The following is a 22062-nucleotide window of genomic DNA, read 5'->3' as shown; positions in this document are numbered from 1 at the left end:
TTGGCCATATATATATATATATATATATATATATATACACACAACACATATGCATATATAATATATGTACACACATATGCATCTATATGCATTCGTTTATAAATAGATGCTATTAGTATATAAGTATATTAGCTTATAAATATTTATATATATGCTATTAGTTTATAAATATATATTATCTTTAGTTGTGCAAAGACATTTCAATTCAACGTGTCAGTTTATGAGTATGATGTATCTCAGTGTCCTTAGTGCTTTTAAAGAATTGTAGTTTACTGAATACTCTTTACTCTTGGAAACTGTGTACAAAAGTAGAAATACATAAGTCGGTGCAATACTCCTTACACTCTCTGGAGACAAAGTGCTCAGCCCATTATATTCAAGTAGGCACCTATAAAATTTATATGTAACGTATGGTATCTGTATAGTTTGAATTGTATTCTTAAGGAATGTGTTAATAATTAAGAGGAAGTAAGAATTGTTTACTCAGCAATGACACATGTCATACTTGTGTTCTTTTGCGGGGGGGGTGGGACTCGGGGAACAGGGATCATCCGTTTCACTTTTTGCTATGCAGCAGTTGCCTGGGGATTCATTCTGAGAAACCTGTTATGCCTTTCTGCTGTTGTCTTTAAAAAATATGCTTTCCCTTTTATCCCCCTAAGCTTTTGTGCTCAAGTTGTTGCTCTACCACTTGAACCATGGCTTCACCTCTGGCTTTTTGGTGGTTGAGATAAGAGTCTTATAGACTTTCCTGCCCAAACTGCCTTTGAACTGTGATCCTCAGATCTCAGCCTCCTGAGTAGCTAGGATTAGAGGTGTGAGCCCCCAGTGCCTAGCATAAGTAATTATTATTATTATTATTATTATTATTATTTTGCCAGTCCTGGGCCTTGGACTCAGGGCCTGAGCACTGTCCCTGGCTTCTTTTTGCTCAAGGGTAGCACTCTGCCACTTGAGTCACAGTGCCACTTCTGGACATTTTCTGTATATGTGGTGCTGGGGAATCGAACCCAGGGCTTCAAGTATACGAGGCAAGCGCTCTTGCCACTAGGCCATATCCCCAGCCCCCATAAGTAATTATTTTAACTTGGCAGGGCATAGATTGCTAAGACACTACAAATCAGGAAAAATAAGGACATATTTGCAAGTAAGAAATTGTAGAAATGAGTTGTGTGATGCAAGGGTAGCACTCTGCCACTTGAGCCACAGTGCCACTTCTGGCCCTTTTCTATATATGTGGTGCTGGGGAATCGAACCCTGGGCTTCATGTACAGGAGGCAAGCACTCTTGCCACTAGGCCATATTCCCAGCCCCCTGTATCTGTAATTACATATGATACTTTACACTTTTGAAAATATAAATTTTTTGGCACACATATAAGCCTGTCTGGTTGCCTCCCATTTTCTATAACTAAAAATGTTATTTTTGTATCTCTTATTCCTGTTCATACAAGATATTGTAAAAGATATCTATATGATTTTTGACATGAAACATGACTAAGGTAGATTTATAATTTTATCTAAATATTGACATTTATATATCTTGCTCAGATATATGAACATCCATACATTTATGTTGATCATTTGCAAATCTGTTTTGAAAGTACTTTTTAATGCACAGTGAGAACACAGCATTTTATCTTAAAAGAGTCTTTAAAGTATTATAAGATGAAAGGAATTTCAAAATCAACACTATTGGCACAAGATTCATGCTAATGTTTACTTACGTAAATAGCACAAAATGCTGCCTAATTAGTGTGGTTGGTAAATTTTTGGTACTTTAATTTTCTCTGTTATTGTAAACCATGCATAAAATGCTTGCCTATTGAGAAGTGCAGAATTGTCAGCGCTTAAACAGCTGACATCTGCTTACTCTCTTAAAAAAAAAAGAATAACAAGCCATTTCAGCCTAATCTACCTCAAATGTGTTCATGTAAATGGAGGTCCATCTATTGACCTGTGTTCTTTTCAGTTCAGGATTGGTCCACATGGTTTATGAAACCAGGAAGGCTGATTTGAAATGCAGATGTCGGGAGAGTGAAGTACACCCTCCCCTTTTTTCTTTGCTGTATCTGTCAGGGTGAAAAATGGCTTGCACAAGGGTCAGTCACCCATACTCACTTAATTACTTTTCTTGGACCCACAGAACTGTCACAAGCTGTGGTGGACGCGGGAGCTGTTCCTCTTTTAGTACTCTGTATCCAGGAGCCAGAAATTGCTTTGAAAAGGATTGCTGCTTCGGCCCTCAGTGATATTTCAAAGCATTCTCCAGAGTTAGCCCAGACGGTGGTGGACGCAGGCGCTGTGGCCCACTTAGCTCAGATGATCCTCAACCCTGACCCGAAATTGAAGGTGCTTAAAAATGAGTTTACAAGACAGCAAACCAGTCTTTTAATAATCTACAAAAATAGAAATGTATACAGTTTGTTATTATATACCCAAAATACTTCTTAAAATATCACTGGGAACAAATACAAATACAATAGGTACTGGGTCTTTTAAGATGTGAAAACAGTGCTGCAAGGGTCACACCACTAAGATGTGATTGCGAAAACTATGTGAATGCTGTGAGTTAGATGTATCATCAGTACTAACACGAATAATTAAGATACAGAATCGAATCTGAGGGTTGGAAAGGACCAGATTTTCTAGCCTACCACTGTAGTTTAGTTTCTTCTGAAAATTGTTGTATTTATATTACTCCTTCTTGTAATTTTCTAGAATCTGATTTCTAATTAGTAAGTTACCAGTTATACTTGCATATAAAATTTTAAAGTCATTAGCAAAGCAATGGGAACACTTTTGAAATGGTATCAACGTCATGCCAAAACAATGTTATTTCTACTTATACTAACTACCACATGTAACATCAATTAACAATTTAAGCATTGCACACTTAAGAAATTAATCTTCATCCAAAGGTCATATTCTTTAATCTTCTGTAATAAGTAAATAATGGAGAAGGAATTCAGAAACTAGGGAATTAAAAAAATCGAAGTGTAAGAAAAGGATGTGAAAGTCTCAAGATTCAGAAATTTTAGTTACATTGGGTATATACTGGTTTCATTTTAGAAAGGAATTTGACTATGGATGAAGTTGTTGAGGTTATATGGGAATGTTGTCATGTTTGTTTTGTTTTGTTTTTGCTTAACAGCGTCAGGTCCTTTCAGCTCTCAGTCAGATTGCAAAACATTCTGTGGATTTGGCAGAAATGGTTGTCGAAGCAGAGATTTTCCCAGTTGTACTCACCTGTCTTAAGGAAAAAGATGAATATGTGAAGAAAAATGCGTCTACTTTAATTAGAGAAATTGCCAAACATACACCTGAGGTAAAAGAAAAAGAAAACCTTGAGATGCAATAATGCACAGTTTTAAAATGAAAAACCAAATTGTTTACAGGGCCAAGGGTTGAACTAGGACATTGGGTTTCTCATCCGGGGCTCTCCTGACAGGTTGAACGAGGTCATTTTTTGTGGGGAGTTAGACTCTATCTTGCGGGGTGGTGTTCACCAGTGTCCTTAGCTTCTCATTACTAGATGCCAGTAGCTCCCCAGGTGGGGCAATCAAAACACACTGCCCCTAGTTGAGAACCAGTGAACTCTATTAGTGCAGTTTGAGCTTTCAGTTTCTAGATTGTGGGGGCTGTGGCTCTAGACCATCCGCATGACTTTATGTCAGCTAGAGCAGTGGACACCACAAAGGTCCCCTGGCTTAGTGTGCGTAACGACACTGCTCCGAGTTCTTAGACGTGAAAGGAAGTAGAGATAAAGCCATTTCTGCATGTATTTTGATGAATTGATTTTTATTTTGTGACACTTCTTGTATCATCTAACATCTTTATTTGGCTGACTTTTTAAAAAAATATTAAATTGAAGTGTACTCAGCTAGTAATCATTCTAGCAAAGGGGAACAACTAGGCTAGGCTCTATGTCTGACATGGTCCTTTGGCAGGCCGGGATTAATCCGCTTCATCCTGTGCATTGTGACTGGGCATTTAGTAGTTACCAAGTTTTGAACTAGCCCTTGGCTTAGTGTTTAGGTGAGAATTTTGACATTCATTATAATAGGGATAAAAGTTGTGTGATTAATACATGAAAAATTGAACCACAAAAAAAAAGCAAAGCTCTTCCCAGTGATACATCTGAAACAGAATAATTTCTTTAAACGTTACTTCAATTTTGTCCAGTTGTTTTTAAGACCTAAACCGAGCATGGGCATATTATATTGAAAGAGCATCTTCTGCTTCCTGGCTCTTGTCTTTCCCTTCAGCTCTCGCAGCTGATCGTTAATGCAGGAGGCGTTGCTGCCGTGATTGATTGTATTGGAGCCTGCAAGGGGAACATCCGGCTGCCCGGCATCATGATGCTCGGCTATGTGGCTGCTCATTCTGAGAACCTGGCCATGGCGGTGATCATTTCCAAGGTGCGTGCGTGCTTGCCTCTCCTCCTCATCACATAGCCGAAGACAGAAGCACATGCTGACATTCTAGGAAATGTAACTGGCCAGTGGCAAAAGAATGACCTGACTGTGTAGTCAGGAGTTTCAACGCTTATTTCACTGCTGATTATTACTAGGTTTCTCGAAGCGATCCTTGAAGAAAGGTGGAGGTTACTGGAGATGGAAGGTTTTACTCAGTGTTTAGTATTAACGGAATATTAACTCTTTTGAATATGGCTGTTATCTATATTTAAATATTAAGTATATGTGTATCTAGGAGGATTAATTGTGCACTATTTGCAAACTAATTTGCAAACACTGATAACAAACTTTTGTTACAAACAGCTATTTTGAATGACATGCCAGGAAGGAATTTCCACCCTTTTCAGAGGTCATTCAGGTAGGAGATGGCAATGGTTAGAACATCCTCTCAATACTCTTTCATAGTCAGATATCATACACTAATTTCTCTAGCTAGATATAGGCAATTAGAGCACACAGCAGATAGCAGCAATGTGTGTGTGTGTGTGTGTTCTTTCTCTAGGAATTTTGTCTTATCTCAATTTTCAACTTCATATAAACTCACATATGCAGTGTTGGCACATAGGTGCTCACAAAATTCATAAAGATTGATCTGAAGAGTATGTCAAGGGTTGTCTGCTTACAGTCTGTGTGGCTACCCTCTGATGTAGGTTTCTTATCAGCATAGAAAACCAGCTGCTGTATGTTACATAGAAAGGTGGATTTTTTTTAATCCTTTGTTAATCCTCAGAATGAAAAGGAATTTCAGATCTTTATTTTCTGCCTATTTTATGATGCTTCTTTGCTCCCTTTTATCTTGCTGTTTTCCTTTTGTTCTCCTGTGACCACAGACTGTGACAGTGTCTGGACTTTGGGAAGGGCCACCTGAAGGATGGTACAGGGACTTTTGATCCTTGGCTCCTTTGTGGGTAGTCAGAAAGCCACCATATAACAGGAATGATGAAAGGGGCAGCAGTTGCTTGTGCTTGTGACCTGTCATAGTCAAGTTAACCAGGAGCCTCTGCCTGCCCCTCCCACTTGGCTTGTTTTTCAGTCATTTGAAGATCCAGGTGGAAGCAGCAGTCTTAGTAGCATTCCCTCCTTTTCCCATGTAGTGTGATAGGAACCAGTGATGACAGAAGCTCACGTCTAATGACATCACTTTGGAAGCGATTCATGTTCCTGTCTCCTCTGTCCATTCAAAACAATGGGGCCAGTACGGTAGAATCTAAGGATGGGAGGAGGGGCTGTCTACTTTTCCTTCTCTTCCTAAGTCTTGTTATATTCTAGAAGCATGAGCTTTTGAGAAAGTTACTTCATTCTGAGGACAGGTCTGACCTTTTATATTGGCAGACATACATTTTTAGTCTGCAGAAATGAGGAAATGTGGCAAGTCTCTTCAGAAAATTGTTCTTAATAACCAAATCAAAAGCTGTTGGGTACTATTATTATGATCTCAAATTAGTTTGAAAATCACACCAATATGGATTCTGGAATTAGTATTTAATTATTTGATTCTTAGGTGTACAAACTGATACATTTGAGGCCCTCTAGTTAACAGTTTCCACTGTTTAACTGAAACTGAAGCCTATGTTGTAAAATGCAAGCATGTGCTTATCTGTATAACAAGTCACATATTTATACTTTGATGTTTAATCAAGCTAAAGGCAGCAAAACTGTACTTAAAAATTGTCCAAAATTAATGGAAAATTATGTATGCTTTTGAGAAAGATATTAGCGTAATGTATTCCATCTAAAATGTACTTATTATTCATTTGATTTTGAGACTGTAGTCATTACTTTGTCCTTAGATTTATTGTACTTGGCAAAAAAAAGTAGTTTTCTTTTTTTAAAAAAAGAGATGAGTATTTGGTTTTTCTGTGCTTGCGGTTGTGAGGATGCCCAGAGCCCGTGGATGCTAGGTAAGTGCCAGGCTCGGGAAAAGCTCTGGGGTTACAGCCCGAGTCCTAAGTTAACAAAGGAAAGCAAAGCTTTTAGATCCTAAACATTTTTGGTTTGTCACAGAAGACTCTGGTTTGGCTTAATCCGTGGCATCTGTTGTTTGGCTAAATGTCTCTGTACTTGGGGGAGGCTAGTAGAGATATTCTAAGTTGGACTGTTACAGATAATGAAGGTCATTTAGTTCTGGTCATTTTATTGACTTAAAAATGACAGCGCCTGTGATGTGCTCATTTATTGAACCATTTAGGAAAAAAAGGATCAAGGCTGAAATGATTTCTTCTAATGTTTGAGAGGCACCGAAGCCTCTTTAATCCCACTCTAGATTTATAGCACTTGCTCTTTTGATCATGGCTGCAGGGTGTACCCCAGTTGTCAATCTGCCTGTCAGAAGAACCGGAAGATCACATTAAGGCTGCTGCAGCATGGGCCTTAGGACAGATTGGGAGACACACTTCCGAACATGCACGGGCTGTTGCTGTCACAAACACTTTACCTGTTCTCCTTTCCTTGTACATGTCATCGGAGAGTTCTGAGGATCTGCAAGTGAAAGTAAGTGCTTCATTCTTAAAGGTCGTAGGGGAAGACCTGTTAGAGTTGTGACTTAAAATACTTTATTTTTCCTGATGGACAGACAATATTGCACTCACGAATCAAGAAATATAAATTTGTAGAATTGATGCCACTCTTTTTTGAAATTAGATTATTCTTGTCCCTCAGAATCAGTAATATACCTTCAAGAGCCTTCTCTGTAGGGGCAGCAGTATTGGTGAAATGAAATTCTGGTTATTGCATTCTATGCTCTGGTAGACATTTCTCCCCCCAAATAGGAAAGAAAGAATAATAGGATTTTTCAGCTGGAATTTTCTGGAGAGAATGTTCTCAATTTTTTGCATTAAAAATTGAGTCCAAAAGAATTTAATGCTTGTTTCGAGGTATAAAGTAATCTCAGAGTATTCCTTACTTCTTACTTCAAGGCTGCTTAAATTTTCAATTGTTAGTCTTGTGTTACTTCCTTTAAAAAAATCCTTTAAAAACTTAAGTTTTGAAGTGGTTTATCTTTGTTGCTATTTTCAACATACCATATGAAATTATGCCTTTTTCTTTGGTCTTTCTTCCCCATGGTTTTACCCCCTGATGTCATGTAACTGACTTTGGTACACTGGGTATTATATGTACGTTTATTGGAATTAGGGAAAGGGGAACACCAGAATGGAGAGACAACAGGTAAAAGGTGAACCAATGCAATAGCAATACTTACAAGACAATATGTATGCTGTAAACCGAGTTGCTATACAACTCCGGGGAGGGATCTGGGGAGGGAAAAGGTGAGAGGAAAACGGAGGAGGTAACAAGTTTGATTAGAAATGTACTCAATGCCTTACACATGAAACTGTAACCCTTCTGTACATTACTATGACAATGAAGAAAACTAAGTTTTTAAGTCATGAATTTTTTTTTTGCCAGTCCTGGGGCTTGAACTCAGGGCCTGAGCACTGTCCCTGGCTTCTTTTTGCTCAACGCTAGCACTCTGCCATTTGAGCCACAGCGCCACTTCTGGTTTTTTCTATATATGTGGTGCTGAGGAATCAAACCTAGGGCTTCATGTGTAAGTTGCAAACACGCTACCACTAGGCCACATTCCCAGCCCTAAATCAGGATTTTTAAAGGTCAAGTTTAATGAAAATTATTACTAGCTACTAAAGCGATTCACAAAATATGAATATAAAGTAGAGTGAGTAGTTTAATAATGTATTTTCTTTAAAAATAAAGCTGTGTTCTGCACAATCCCTACCAGGAAAATGTATGACTTTCTGAATTGACATAGACTGAAGGGAGCTCATGGAAAAGACAATAATTCAAAATAAAATTAACAGCAAATTACATTGAATTTGTTTATTTAAAAAATATCTTAAGTAGTTGTAGGACAGAACTGTACATTGAATTTTAATTAAAACAGTAAACTACCAAATAGGAAAATATGTTTCCTGAAATACAACTTTCGATGGTAGAATGAGATGTGAAGTTTCCTTGGGCTATAGAGTTTAGGGACTCTGGGTGTAATGTTTTTAGGGAATCATTTATTTGATTTATAAATTTTATAAAAATGAATTTATGTTCACTTGGTTATGTTTACATGTTTTTTTCTACAAATTCATTGAAGAAAGTTGTTTTCTCTAATCAGCAATTTTTTTCAATTTTTGTAAGACTTTCCAGATCAGAGCAATAATTGAGCCACTTTAGGGCTTCCCTCCCAAGCTCCAGTGTTGGACAATTCTTGGCAGAGAGAGAGAGAGCTTAACAGTGCATTCTCAAAGGTCTTTTCTAATTTAACAGGCTTCTGATTCTTTCACCTTCTGCTACTCCAGCTACTTCTGCTACTACAGCTCCATTTCTAGTTCTGATTTGTCCAGTAGAACTGATATACATATATATTATATAACACATATTATATATAGATATATAATTTTAACTTACATATGTCATTGTCTTTTGACTTTATCCTCAACCCTTCTATCTCCAGTGACTCACTGGCTCTGGCCTTCTCTGTAGGTGTGGTGCTGGGGATTGAACCTAGGGCCTCACATATGCCAGAGAACTCTGTAGTACACACCCCTCAGCCCCTATAACTGGTTTTTAATGAATTATTGTGGTGTTATGTAAACATCACTGGAATAAAAATAAATCATTTTTAAATAATAATTTTTTAAAAATAAGAGTTATTGGAAGTGGTGCTGTGGTTCAAAGTGGTAGAGCACTAACCTTGAGTGAAAAAATTCAGGATCAGTGCCCAGGCCCTGAGTTCAAAACCAATGACCGACAAAAAAATCAAAACTGAAAAATAAAATAAAATAAGAACTACTATTGTTTTCATTTATCAAAGTCATTTTTATTAGGTTGACAAATAGAAATTAAATTTCTTCTGCCTGTATTTGACACAATATTTACCTCCAGGAACAATACTGGGAATTAGATTGCCCTGGGAGTAGTCTTCAAAACTTTAAGTTAAACCATTTTTCTCTAAGCCAAAGTACTGTGAATTGAACCCTGGGAGAGACATGTCTTCTTGCTAGGCATGTACTCTACCACCCGAGTGATGCCACGCCTCCAGGCCCTTGTAAATATTTTCTTATTATAGAGATTTAATCCTTGCTTTTTCTTCTCCAAGAACTCTTCGAATCTATCAGCGGTTGTTTCAAAGGCTTTAGGATGAAGTGCAGTCAAGTCTGTCTGATTTTCCCCTGTCTTCGTGGGGAGAGTGTATTTGAGATCACCAGGAGCTGTCTGGTACTATTTTTCATGCTCCTTGTGGCAGTTCTCACATTGTAAGGCCATGTTGAAGTTCGCCTCGTCATTTTCAGTGAGCACTCTAATGGGCTCCAATCTGGGAGAACCGGTGAGCAGCCTCTCCCGTGATGTCACATAGCCCTAGTACTTTTAGCCTTTTTTCCCCCAAGTTCTGTGTTTTTCCAAGTGCCTTAATAAATAAAATGGAAAAATATGACTCTCATCTGATCAACTTACTCTTCTATGTTATAAAAATAGGCATTTTCATTTATTTTGATTTAGAGACATCCTATTGAAATGTTTTATCTTAGTTTGGCATTTGGATCAATTTAGTTATGAGATTGTTTCTAAGTACTTACTTGAGGTAGCTATTATGCTCTTGAGGTCACGATTGTTGCCCATTATTTTTTAGTACCTATAAAGTGTTATTTATTGAGATATAATTTATATACTATATAATTTATCTATTTAAAGTATATAGTTCGGCTTGGCATGGTGGCAAACACCTATAATCCCAGCACTCAGGAAGTTGAAGCAAGAAGATCAGATTTCCAGGCCAGACCAAGCTATATAGCATGACCCTGATTCTGAAAAACAAGGGCTGCTGAGTGGTAGAGTACTTACAAGGCCATAGGTTTGATCCTCAGCACCATAAAGAAAATAAGAAGTCCCTACAACCACCACACAACAAAACAAAACAAGAAAACCATACAATTTGGTAGTTTTTAGTATATTTACAAAATTGCAAAACCGTTACCACAAACTAATCCTAGAGCATTTTTCCTTTCCACAAATGTCTTACCCATTTGCAGTCATTTCACATCCCCTCGGCCTAGCCACAGCAACCCTCAATTTACTTTCTATCCTTGTGGATTTGTTTGTCTCTTCTGGATATTTCATTTAAGTGGAACCATATAAAACATGTGGCTTTTATTGCCTGATTCCTTTACTACTTCGTCTGAGTTTCAAGATGCCTCCATGTATAGATGTCAACATTTTGTTCCTTTTTATTGACAAATAACATCTTATTGTATTGATATGCTATGCTGTTTATCCATTTACCAGTTGATGGATATTGGTTCATTTCCACGTTTGGACTATTTGAATAATGTGCCAATGAACATGACTGTACAAGCTTTTGTGTGGATACAGGTGTTCACTTCTTAGAGGCAAGTTGTGAGAATAGTTGGATCATTGACATCTCTACTTAACATTTTGAGAGGCTGTCAGATTGTTTGCCAGACAGTGTAACTGTTGTTTTACATTCCCATGAGCAATGTGGGAGGGTTCCAATTTTTCTTCATCCTTGTTGACCCTCGTTAGTATCATTATTTTTGTTTACCATCCAAGTGAGTATGAATTAGTATCTCATTGTGATTTTGATTTACATTTGTCTAATGGCTAATATTTTCATATACTTATTAGTCATTTTTATACCTTCTTTGGAGAAATTTCTATTCAGATCCTTTGGCCATTACAATATATTTTTATTATTAGAACCCAGGGCCTTCTACAAGCTAGGCAAGCACTCTACTACTAGCTACATCCCAAGCCTTGCCCATATTAAAGTTGGGTCATTAATTTTTCTTATTTTTGGTGCTGGGTTTGAACTCAAGGCCTCACACTTGCTCAGCTGGCTTGACACTGCTGAGATCGAGATGGAATGAGGGCAATCTTCCCTCGGTAGTTGAGTATATCCTATCCATGTATGGGATGAATGGGAAAAATTTCACTCAGAATCCCTGGAAACATCTCTGCAAATGCTCATTGAATAATGCACACATTAGACATTTCTGTCTGCATACCTATGAGTCATGAAACCTTTTAGAGAAAAGCAGGGATGGTGGTGCACATCTGCAATGTGAGCTACTAGGGAGGAGATGAGGAGAATCTGGGGAAAAGCTAATGAGACCCCCATCTCAACCAACAAGCTGGGGGCAGGGAAGCGCATACTTGTCATCTCAACTATGTGGGAAATGTAGACATCACAGTCTGATGCTGGGCCTGGGGAAAATGAAGACTCTATGAAAGAAAGAGCAAAAGCTCAGAAGGGCTAGAAATGGTTTAAGTGGTAGTGCACCTACCTAGCGAGGCCCTTAATTTGAAGTTCGGTACATATATATATATATATATATATATATATATATATATATATATTTGGAATATCCTATATGTATGTACACATAGTATGTGTGTGTACATGTGTATTGTATATAGATGTATATAATTCCTAATAAAGATATTCACCAGAAAGTTATCTTCACATAGCCTCTGATTGGAAGCAATAAGATCTAATAGTTATCTACTTCATATACAGAAAATGTTTTTATATACATAAATTTGTAATCTATAACAATTACATTATATAAAATATAACATAGCTTTACAGTTAATGTATAATCTAAGATTTTCATTTAGATTTTAATTTATAATCTTAGATATTTTAAGAGCTGTACAATTCACTTCTATCCAGTTTTTATGTATTTTGCTTTGTATTTCCACAGAGTAAAAAAGCCATCAAGAATATCCTGCAGAAGTGCACCTACCTACCAGCCCTGGAGCCGTTCCTGTATGATGCCCCGCCCAATATTCTGAAGCACGTGGTTGGACAGTTTAGTAAGGTAAGCCGTGCTCTCATCGCTTGTGAGAGGGAACACAATGAAAATGATCTGGTAACTTGCTTTTCCCATTTTCTTTTGTAAGCCAGGGCTCATGTTTTATTACCAAACTCTCCACTCTGCAATGACAAGGGTAGCATAGGTTAATAAAACCCACCAGCAAATGAAATGCTTCCTTTTTCCTCACATTTTTCTCACACTCCCACTTTGACATGACACAGATAATTTGCATCGATAAGTGTCTTTCAGCAATTTTCCAGGGTCTCTTAGTCTTGCTCACCTGGGAACACAGCAAAGATCTTATAGAAAAAGGACAGGGGTCTGTGAGCCGCTGACGTGTTTTCAGAAAGGCCTGCTGTACTGGAGACTCATGCTCAGCAGTCATTTAAAACACTTCTTTCCGGAACAACTTTAATAAATGTAGCCATCCACTCTCTTGGAGAGAAGTGGGTAGAAGTGGTAGGAAGGCCGAAAGGTGAAGTGGGCCTGCGAGCTGCCGACGGGCAGCAAGGCAGGAAAAGGAGGACAGATGTCACAGTCGTCCGTGGTCGGGATGGTGGCGCCATGCTATCAAGAACTAGCCAAATGAAGCTGTGTATATCTTACTTAAGAAAGTGGTGTCTCTACAAGTTGCGTGTGTATCACCGTTGTTATGTGTGTAGGCTCTAAAGTTAGAAGGCTTGCATTTCCTACTTAATAGCTGTAATTGTTCAGTTATTTTTTCTTTAAAACTTTTTTTTGGCTGCCAGAGATGCAACCCAAGTCCTCACATACATTAATTTGAAAAGTTGTCCCTCCAGCTAAGCTGGCAGTCTCTGAATATTCATTTAAAAGAACCACTAACAGCTTTGTTCTCTGGACTTTCCCTCCATGCCCCCCAACAGCTTGGCTGACCCTTAAGCACCACGGTTACTGGAAAATAGAAGTTTTCTGTTGCTGACCCCTGTGGACAAAGTTCTGTGTAGCAGACACCTATGTCGTGTCTCCTTCCTTTCAAGAAAGCAACAAAACTTCCTTTCCTTCCAGTTACAAGGGACGTGCGGGTATATGGTCTGCTCCTGGACAAAACCAACCAATAATTCAGGGAAAAGACAAACTCATGGAAAGGGAAAATCAAGCCATTTCTTTACTTAGGTGTGCTTTTGGGTGCTAAGTAATAAACTAGCTAATTTGATCATCTAAAAAGAAAGGAATAGGGACTAATGGGTCACCTATAGACAGAATCATCTACTCTTTGTTTTCAGTCAGTCATTGGGCTTGCACACAGAGTTTTTTCACTCAAGGCTAGCCTACCACTTTGAGCCACAGCTCCACTTCCAGTTTTATGGTGATTAATTTGAGATAAGAGTATCATGGCCTTTCTTGCCTGGGCTGGCTTTGAACTGCAATCCTAATAGGGATCATAGCCCTGAGTAGCTAAGGTTACAGGTGTGAGCCACCAGTGCCTAACTCTTAAAAATGGGTAATTGACATTATTTCTGACCATTTCATGTTGTAGTGTAATTATCTAGCTATAAGCAAGATATTCCAATTTTATTGAACTGATTATGAAAATGAACACTTAACCAACGTTAAAAGTTCAAAATAGGAAAATACAATAGTGGGATTTGTGAGAATTGAGGTTCAAATAGCTGAAGACAGTATGTCATATCAGATATACTTGTAACTATGCTTTTGGCAATATTTTACTTCAGGCAGAATTTTCCATTTCCTTCAAGTTCCCCCATCTCCAAGCACTGGAGATCAAAACCTAGGGCCTTGTGCTTCCTAGACAAGCATTCAACCACTTAGCTATACTTACAGTCTTTGGTTTGTTTGTGTTTCCAGCCCTAACGCTTGAACTCTGGGCTGAAAACTGAGTTCAGGGCTGACACTCTATCACTTGAGCTGTAGCTCCACTTACAACTTTTTGGTTGTTAATCGAAGATAAGAGTCTCATAAAGTTTCCTACCCAGCTTGACTTGGAACTGTGATCCTTCTGAGTAGCTAGGATTACATGCATTGCCATTAGCGCCCCTGAGCTTTTAAGACAGAGTCTCACTACATAGCTCAGTCTTGTCTGCAACTTGCTATGTAGCCCAGGCCAACCTTGAATTCTTTCCTATCTACCTCCTGGATCACAGGTAGGTAACATCATGCCTGGCCTTATTTTCTTCAGGGCTTGTCCTCACCTATTTTTAATTATCTTCTTTTTCTTTTCTCTTTTTCTTCCATTCTGGGCTTGAAGTAAGGGTCTGGGGCACTGTCTGAGCCTCTTTGTGTTCAAGGGTAGCCCTCTTCCACTTGAGCCACAGCAACACTTCCAGCTTTTTCTGAGTAGTTTATTGGCGATAAGAGTTTCCTGCTCTGGCTGGCTTCAAACCATGATCTTTAGATCTCAGCCTCCTGAGTAGCTAGGAGACAAGGTCTTGCTATTATGTAGCCCGGGCTGGCCTAGAACTCAAGATCCTTCTACCTCAGCCACCCAAGGGCTAGTATTACAGGCATGTGTTACCACGCCTGGCTCTCTATTTTTAATTATTGAGGCTTAAAGGATTTAAAGTTACTTTGTCAAATGTCCATCAGTGTTTCTAAAACCATTTTCCATTTCTGTGCTGACATGGTTGAGGACTGACAATGCATTCACCTTCCCTGGCCTGGGACAATACTTGGGGCATCATTGCCCTAGAGTGTTGCCAAAAACAAGCTACTGCCAAGAACCATTTGTCTTTGACTTAAGGGTAATGTTCCACAGTCTTAAAGGGGGATCTCAATCTGCTCATCCTGTGTCAGATGTCAGGAGCGACAGAGCTATTGGGAAGATGTTATCTGTGGCCATGCAAACCTGTTGAACACATTGTTCCCACATTGTGACCATCACCTTCCCTATATAGAATCTAAACCTATATATTTCCCAGCCTCCCTGGTTACTCAGAGGTTTCTAACTGTTCATGAATGAGCTTTGGATTCACATGAACAATGACCCAGAGGAGGGGGCTGGGCAGGTATTAGAATGCCAGGCACTGGGTTTCTGGAGCTGGCAGGAGAGGCAGGCTAGTTTAGTCTTAAAGGCTTCTTAAAGGAGGTAAATCATTGAGCTGTGTTTTTAAATAAGGAGTAAGAATCATGCAGAACAGGGTGTGGAGGTATTGATGGGTCTCATAGAGTGAAAATTCTAAGAGGAAACAGCAAGGGACAGGCCAAGAATGGCATCACTTGCATACACTGATGTTATTTAAACAAAACTGAGGGTGTAGATCGGTGGCTATTAAGGAGGCTAGGGAGGCACTTAGGAGTTGGATCACAGAAGATCCCTTCTGCCTTGTTCAAGGGATTGCCTTTAATTTTGTAGGGAGTGGAAAGACCATAAATGAGTGTAAGGTTTACAGTAGATCTCCATTGCCTTCACTCAAGTTCACTGACCTGTTCTATCTCTACAACATGAAAAGTTGACACACTTCTAGAAAGAGTTCAGTTCACTTCTACTCACTGGAGCCCGAATTCTCCTCTACATCTCAGATACATCAATGCTTTGCAATAGTAATAATCTAACTTGTGCTGATTTTCTCATGTGCCTCACCGTTCTAGGTGCTTCCACATGATAGCAAAGCTCGACGACTTTTTGTGACAAGTGGTGGACTTAAGAAGGTTCAAGAGATAAAAGCAGAGCCCGGTTCTATCCTTCAGGAGTACATCAACAGTATTAACAATTGTTACCCAGAGGAAATAGTAAGGTAGGGAAAATGGACTTTTGAGAAGTGTTTTGATTTTCAAATGAAGATTAATATTACTGTGTCAAAAGGTGCACTTTGACATAGTATTGGCCAGTGTGTAATCTCACTTCTTTCTTGATTTCTTTTTCCTGGTGTAAATTAAGTGACGATGTTTTGATTGACATAGACATTTCTAAATCAGTCTGGAATGTCATTTAAGATATTTCTATACTAATTCAGTATTATACTTTACTGAAGAATGCCCCCAAACATAATTCAAATTAAATGGATAGTTTTAAAATTGTGAATACTTGATTTAGAAGAGGCCTATAAATTCTAATTATTTTCAGTCATCTTTTTTCAGTGGTAATGGGGTTTGAACTTGCTCTGCTTTCTCAGCTGGTGCTCCACCATTTGAGCTCTGCTTCTAGCCTGGCTTTTTGCTGGCTATTTTGCACTTAGAGTCTCATGGACTTTTTTGCCTGGGCTGGCCTGGAACCATGATTTTCCAGATCTTTGCCTCCAGTAGCTAGGATTATAGGCTTGAGCCACTGGCACTCTGCCTAGATTCTGCTTTTCATAGTTTGCTGTATATTACTTTTACTTACTTTGTATTATATTAATAGAAGTATTATAAGAGAAATTTAGTAACCAAAAGTACGTTCCTACCTAAATATGAAAACTTACATTAATGTTTATGATATTCAGGTATCTCAGTAGTTTATAGTAAGTACACTTTGGGGAAGCATATAAGAGCTACTTGGCCAATAGTTGCAATAAGCCAGCTTTGAAAACATTTGATGCACACTTAAGAAATCGAAGACATACTGTATCTAACAAGTAGAGCTATTACATATAAAATATACAATTAAATAAAAAGATTATAGGACATGAAATGTGTGAATGAAATATGAAAATATTTTTACCAATAAGATTAGTCTTTATACACGGGATGTATAACCCTACAGAAAGAATTTATTTTATATATGTTTAAAATAACCTTCAATTTTCAAAATAACGAAGCTAAAGAAAAACAAAGGTTAAAAAAGCAAACTAAAGGGCCCCAAAGTGAATGACCAGTGGTAGGCACTTTTCTTGAACAGAAATCTTCTTACTCTTTTTTAGGCATATTTTAATTGAGACTTAGTGGGCATGAAAAGCCACTTTTGAACTCCTTAGCATTAGATAGCTTCTAGTTAGAATGAGGCTTCCTGGTCTGTATGAACTCTGGGAAGCTGGGTATTCTGAGTGAATGCTCTGCAGATGTGGTTGAAGGGGTAAGCCCTCACCCCATTTCCTTCCGTGAAATCTCTGAGGTCCTTGGGAAACGGTTATAGTAGTTAGCATGGAAATAACCTGGAAAAGCCTCAAGGATTATTGGGAGGTCCTAATTATTTGAAAGCAATCATGTATAATAGCAATATGGTGAATCTGAGAACATAGCCCAGCCCTTCCCTAGCAAGTACAAGGCCTGGGGTCTATGTGTAAGAAAAGAAAGCAAATGCTGGATCCGGTGGTATTGTAACCCCAGCATTCAGGAGGCCAAGGCAGGAGGATCATGAGTTTGAGCTAACCTAGACTACAGAGCAAGTCCAGTCTCTAAACCAAACTAAAGAATAAAATAAAACAAATAATAATGTGAGCCACATACGTACTTTCAAATTTTCCAATAGCCACATTTAAGAACAATAAGTGAATCAAGGTAAGCACATTTTGGATGGTATGCTTTTGTTAATCTAATATATCCAAGCATTGTAACTTCAACTTGCAACAAGTATAACAATTAGAATGAGTTAGTTTACTTTTTTTTTTTTTTTTTTTTTTTTTTTGCCAGTCCTGAGCCTTGGACTCAGGGCCTGAGCACTGTCCCTGGCTTCTTCCCGCTCAAGGCTAGCACTCTGCCTCTTGAGCCACAGCGCAGCTTCTGGCCGTTTTCTGTATATGTGGTGCTGGGGAATCGAACCTAGGGCCTCGTGTATCCGAGGCAGGCACTCTTGCCACTAGGCTATATCCCCAGCCCTAGTTTACATTTTTATAGTACTTTATCATGTTTTACATTTATATTTTAAAAATTTATATTCTACATTTTATAATGTCTTATCAATCCAAACATTTTATTTCAGATGATAGGCCTCATTGGAAATGTTTGACCTATATTTAGGTTTTATGAAATTTATATAAAGGCAGACTCTTAAGTTATTCCAATATACATGTATTTTCTAATAATTGAAGTGTTTGTTTTAAGACTTGAGTTAAATGAAATTTAAAAACCCAATCCTTCAACATGGTAGCCACATTTCTGGTGGTCTCTTGCCACTTGTAATTAATACCATATTCAACAGTACAATTCTTTTTTTTTTTTTTTTTTTTGCCAATCCTGGGACTTGACCTCAGGGCCTGGATACTGCCCCTGAGCTTCCTTTGCTCAAGGCTAGTGCTCTACCACTTGAGCCACAGCACCAATTCTGGCTTTTTCTGTGTATGTGGTACAGAGGGATCAAGCCCAGGGCTTCATGCATGCAAAAGCAAGCACTTTACCACTAAGCCAAATTCTCAGCCCCTCAGCAGTACAAATTTTTAAAGTTTTAAAATATCTCTTACACTGAGGTAGATATTTTATAATAGCTACCTTCTGTCAGACACATGAATGAGGGACTTTGGATGGTGAGGCCAGCTTTCACATTTGTGACTAACTCAGATGGAGAGCAACACTGTTGTAAATTTCTCAGTGACGTATTCCACAGTGTGATTGTTTCCTGAATGGAAGTCCTTTTCTGTGTCACCCACCTTTACTTAACAAATATGGAAGAAGTTGGTATGAGGTGGATTAGGAGTTTTAAAGTCAAGCATCTAGGCCTGGGTAAAGGTAACTTAAAAAAAAGGCAAATGAAGACCCTAACATTAGGTTTTATCTAGGGGAAAACTTTTGAAGACTTTACTTTGTATAGTGTTTGGAAAAATTTTTAAATTACAATTCTTTAGATTTTTCAAATCTATTATATTCTATATTGCATGGCAATTTTTAAAATCAAAGACATCAATATAAGAGAAAATACCCTGAAAATATTACAGGAAGGGATATGGGGAAACACTAGGGCTCCTTGGCACAGGTCAAAATTTCCTAAGTAAAGATCCAGAAGCACAACAAATCAAAGCAGCTGGCTACTTGGGATTGCATTAAACTGCAGCGTGTATGCATGGCAAAGGACATAGCTCGCAGGGTAAATAGAAAACCCACAGATTGGGAGAAGATCTTCACTAGCTGCACATCTGACAAGGGCGTCCTATCTAAAATATACTCAAAGCTCAAAACATTAACCCCCCCAAAACCTTCAAAGAAACAACCCTATCCATAAGTTGGCATGGCAAATTTATTTGGCATGCTTTTTGTATATATGCATGGCATTTCAAGCATCTCATAACCATTAATGAACATATCTGATACTTTAAAACAAATATTATATATGTATAGCACTATATAAGCTAAAGAACCAATGAAATCATTCGTTTTTTTAATGTTTGTATGATATGTATACCTGAAAACCATTTATAAAATAATTCTTTAGTGTTAACTATAGTTCCCCAAACTCAGTCAGATCTGATTAAACCATGTATTAAGAAATGATTGCGGGGCTGGGGATATGGCCTAGTGGCAAGAGTGCCTGGGTTCGATTCCCCAGCACCACATATACAGAAAATGGCCAGAAGTGGCGCTGTGGCTCAAGTGGCAGAGTGCTAGCCTTGAGCAAAAAGAAGCCAGGGACAGTGCTCAGGCCCTGAGTCCAAGCCCCAGGACTGGCAAACACACACACACACACACACACACACACACACACACACACACACACACACAAGAAAATGATTGCCAGCAGGTCACTGGTGGCTACATCTGTAATCCTAGCTACTCAGGAGGCTGAGATCTGGAGGATCATGGTTTGAAGTCACCCTGGAGAGAAAAATCTGTCTCCAAAATAACCATCACAAAGTTGAGCTGGAGGTGTGGCTCAAGTGGCAGAACAGCAACAGAGAAAGAAAGTAAAACAAGCAGGAGGCCTATAGTTCCAAACGCAGTCCTAGGGGGGAAAAGAAAGAAAAGAGAAATTATTTTTAGCCAGTGCCAGTGGCTGATGCCTGTACTCTACCTGCTTAGGAGGCTAGGATGGTTTGAGGCCAGCCCAGGCAGAGAGGTTCATGAGATCTCCTTCTCGACATGGAGCTGGCTGCGTTGGCTTGTTAACCTAGCTGCCTTGAAGGTCATGCCCATGCATGCTCCCAGGAAGGAAGTGGGACACAATCTTAAAAATAATCCCCACCCCCCCAAATCAAATCAGGTCCGGAGGTATGGCACAGCAATAAGAGCCCCTCAGCTCTAGGACCTGAACTCCAACCCGGGTACTGCAAAAACAGAAACACACACAAAAATGATTTTTAAGACAACCAGAATGCCAAAGTTGATTAGCAATGATAGGTTGCACTAATATATGAAAAAAAACAACCCGTAGCTATGATCCTTACAATAAGATAGTCACTTGATAGAATAGAGAGACTCTGTAATTAAATGTTGCCCCTGGACTGAGGCTCCTGCGTGGAAAACACACCCTTACAATGTTTTGCTGCTTCTCCAGCAGCGTTATGAGTTCCTAATCGTACAGGTATATGCGAGGCTTCATTTAGAAAAGTACTTCAATCTATTCTTTATATAGAATCTGTTATGCCTGCTGTGCAGGCATAAAATCTTTCCATTAAGTAGCTAATAGCAAATTTTCTTTTGCAGGTATTATTCCCCTGGATATTCAGATACACTTCTGCAGAGGGTGGACAGCTATCAACCACTTACCAACTAAACAAAGCTGTATTTTTATACTCAAATTCACAACAGAGAATGAATGACAATCGTTAAAGCTCAAAGTATTTGAACTAAGTACATACTAGTTTCATTCCACGTGAAATACCTTTAGATAATATTTTAAGTTTATGTGATGCTTTAAAAATTAGTATCTTGAATACATAAGGAACCATTCATAGTCATTTGCATGTATAGGGTTTGCTCTAAAGGTAGACTTAAAGACACTAATGGTGTTTAAGGCATATGCTATTTTTTACTAAGACCACAATCAAATAAATACACAACACACCCCTCCTCTCCAACAATGTAAGCAATGGTGTTTAGAAACCCTTATTTTGGCCAATTAGGAAGTAGGCATAGGTAAGGAAAACTGGCCATAGTGATTACACAGCAGGATGTAGAGGGGAAGAGATGCAAGAGGAAAGTGATGACATAAGTTCAGTGTTCTAGAAAGAGCCCTTGAGGCTGGGCACATAAATGCATTAAGCTAACACCGAGCCTGGGGATAATGTGTCGTTGTTAGGTTTTCCTAACTTAGGAAGGTTCTCCTCTTCACCAGTTTTGCGACTTTCTTCTCCCCCCTGCCTGAGGTGTTCCCGATCTTTCATGGGGCTGGAGAATGGTACAAGTCAGTATTGAACATTGTACCTTGCGAACGGTTCTGTATTCTCATAGAAAAGTCTTTTGACCAAGGAAGCTGGCATGTAAAATGAGTCCTCAGTCCTCCCTTGACCAAACATAACCTTCCCCCAATCCCAAAGTCACATTTTCAGGAATTTTAAAGGAAAAAATTGAGAAGAATATCATCCAGCTCAGGCTTTACATGCATTTTCTTATTAAATTGTAACAAAATAAAGAAGCTATTAGAGTCAACATGGATTTCAATAAAAAATTTAAAACAGCTTTAGACTTGACCTTTCTGTGTGTTTTGGACGTCGAGTCTGTGCTTGGATTTGGGAATTTGGGTTGGCTGGTGGGTGTGTCTGCTGGCCCGTAGGGACATTCCTTACAGAGACTGCTCCTGAAGGCGGGAAGGGTGGCCCAGAGATCCCCAATGCCATAGCCCAGCCAGCTGGCTTTGTTTTCAGATTTCCTTCTTGCACTTCTCTCTCTCCCCACCCCCCAAAAGGAAATTATCTTTTAGCATTTTCCTGGATTTCTCTGTCATTGCTATTTCCCAATAGTCCATAGCTTTGTTGTGTC

At 38.7% G+C, this 22062-nt stretch overlaps 1 protein-coding gene across 2 annotated transcripts in view; it reads left to right on the top strand.

The window, feature by feature from the left end:
- The window catches only part of Spag6 (sperm associated antigen 6), a 46652-nt gene extending 24907 nt beyond the window's left edge, over positions 1 to 21745 (top strand). The window contains exons 5-11 of one of the 2 annotated variants that reach the window (XM_048367783.1): positions 2146 to 2351; positions 3154 to 3327; positions 4268 to 4420; positions 6776 to 6967; positions 12208 to 12324; positions 15889 to 16034; positions 20788 to 21745. In XM_048367783.1, coding sequence (XP_048223740.1) covers positions 2146 to 2351; positions 3154 to 3327; positions 4268 to 4420; positions 6776 to 6967; positions 12208 to 12324; positions 15889 to 16034; positions 20788 to 20857 — 1058 coding nt within the window. In that variant the 3' untranslated portion in view covers positions 20858 to 21745. The remainder of the gene's footprint in view (positions 1 to 2145; positions 2352 to 3153; positions 3328 to 4267; positions 4421 to 6775; positions 6968 to 12207; positions 12325 to 15888; positions 16035 to 20787) is intronic. The other variant, XM_048367784.1, reaches the window with a different exon arrangement.
- The last annotated feature ends 317 nt before the right edge of the window (positions 21746 to 22062 follow it).

This window comes from Perognathus longimembris, chromosome 18 (assembly GCF_023159225.1).
Source record: "Perognathus longimembris pacificus isolate PPM17 chromosome 18, ASM2315922v1, whole genome shotgun sequence".
In the NCBI taxonomy this organism is placed as follows: domain Eukaryota; kingdom Metazoa; phylum Chordata; class Mammalia; order Rodentia; family Heteromyidae; genus Perognathus; species Perognathus longimembris.
This window is presented reverse-complemented; position numbering and strand designations above follow the sequence as displayed.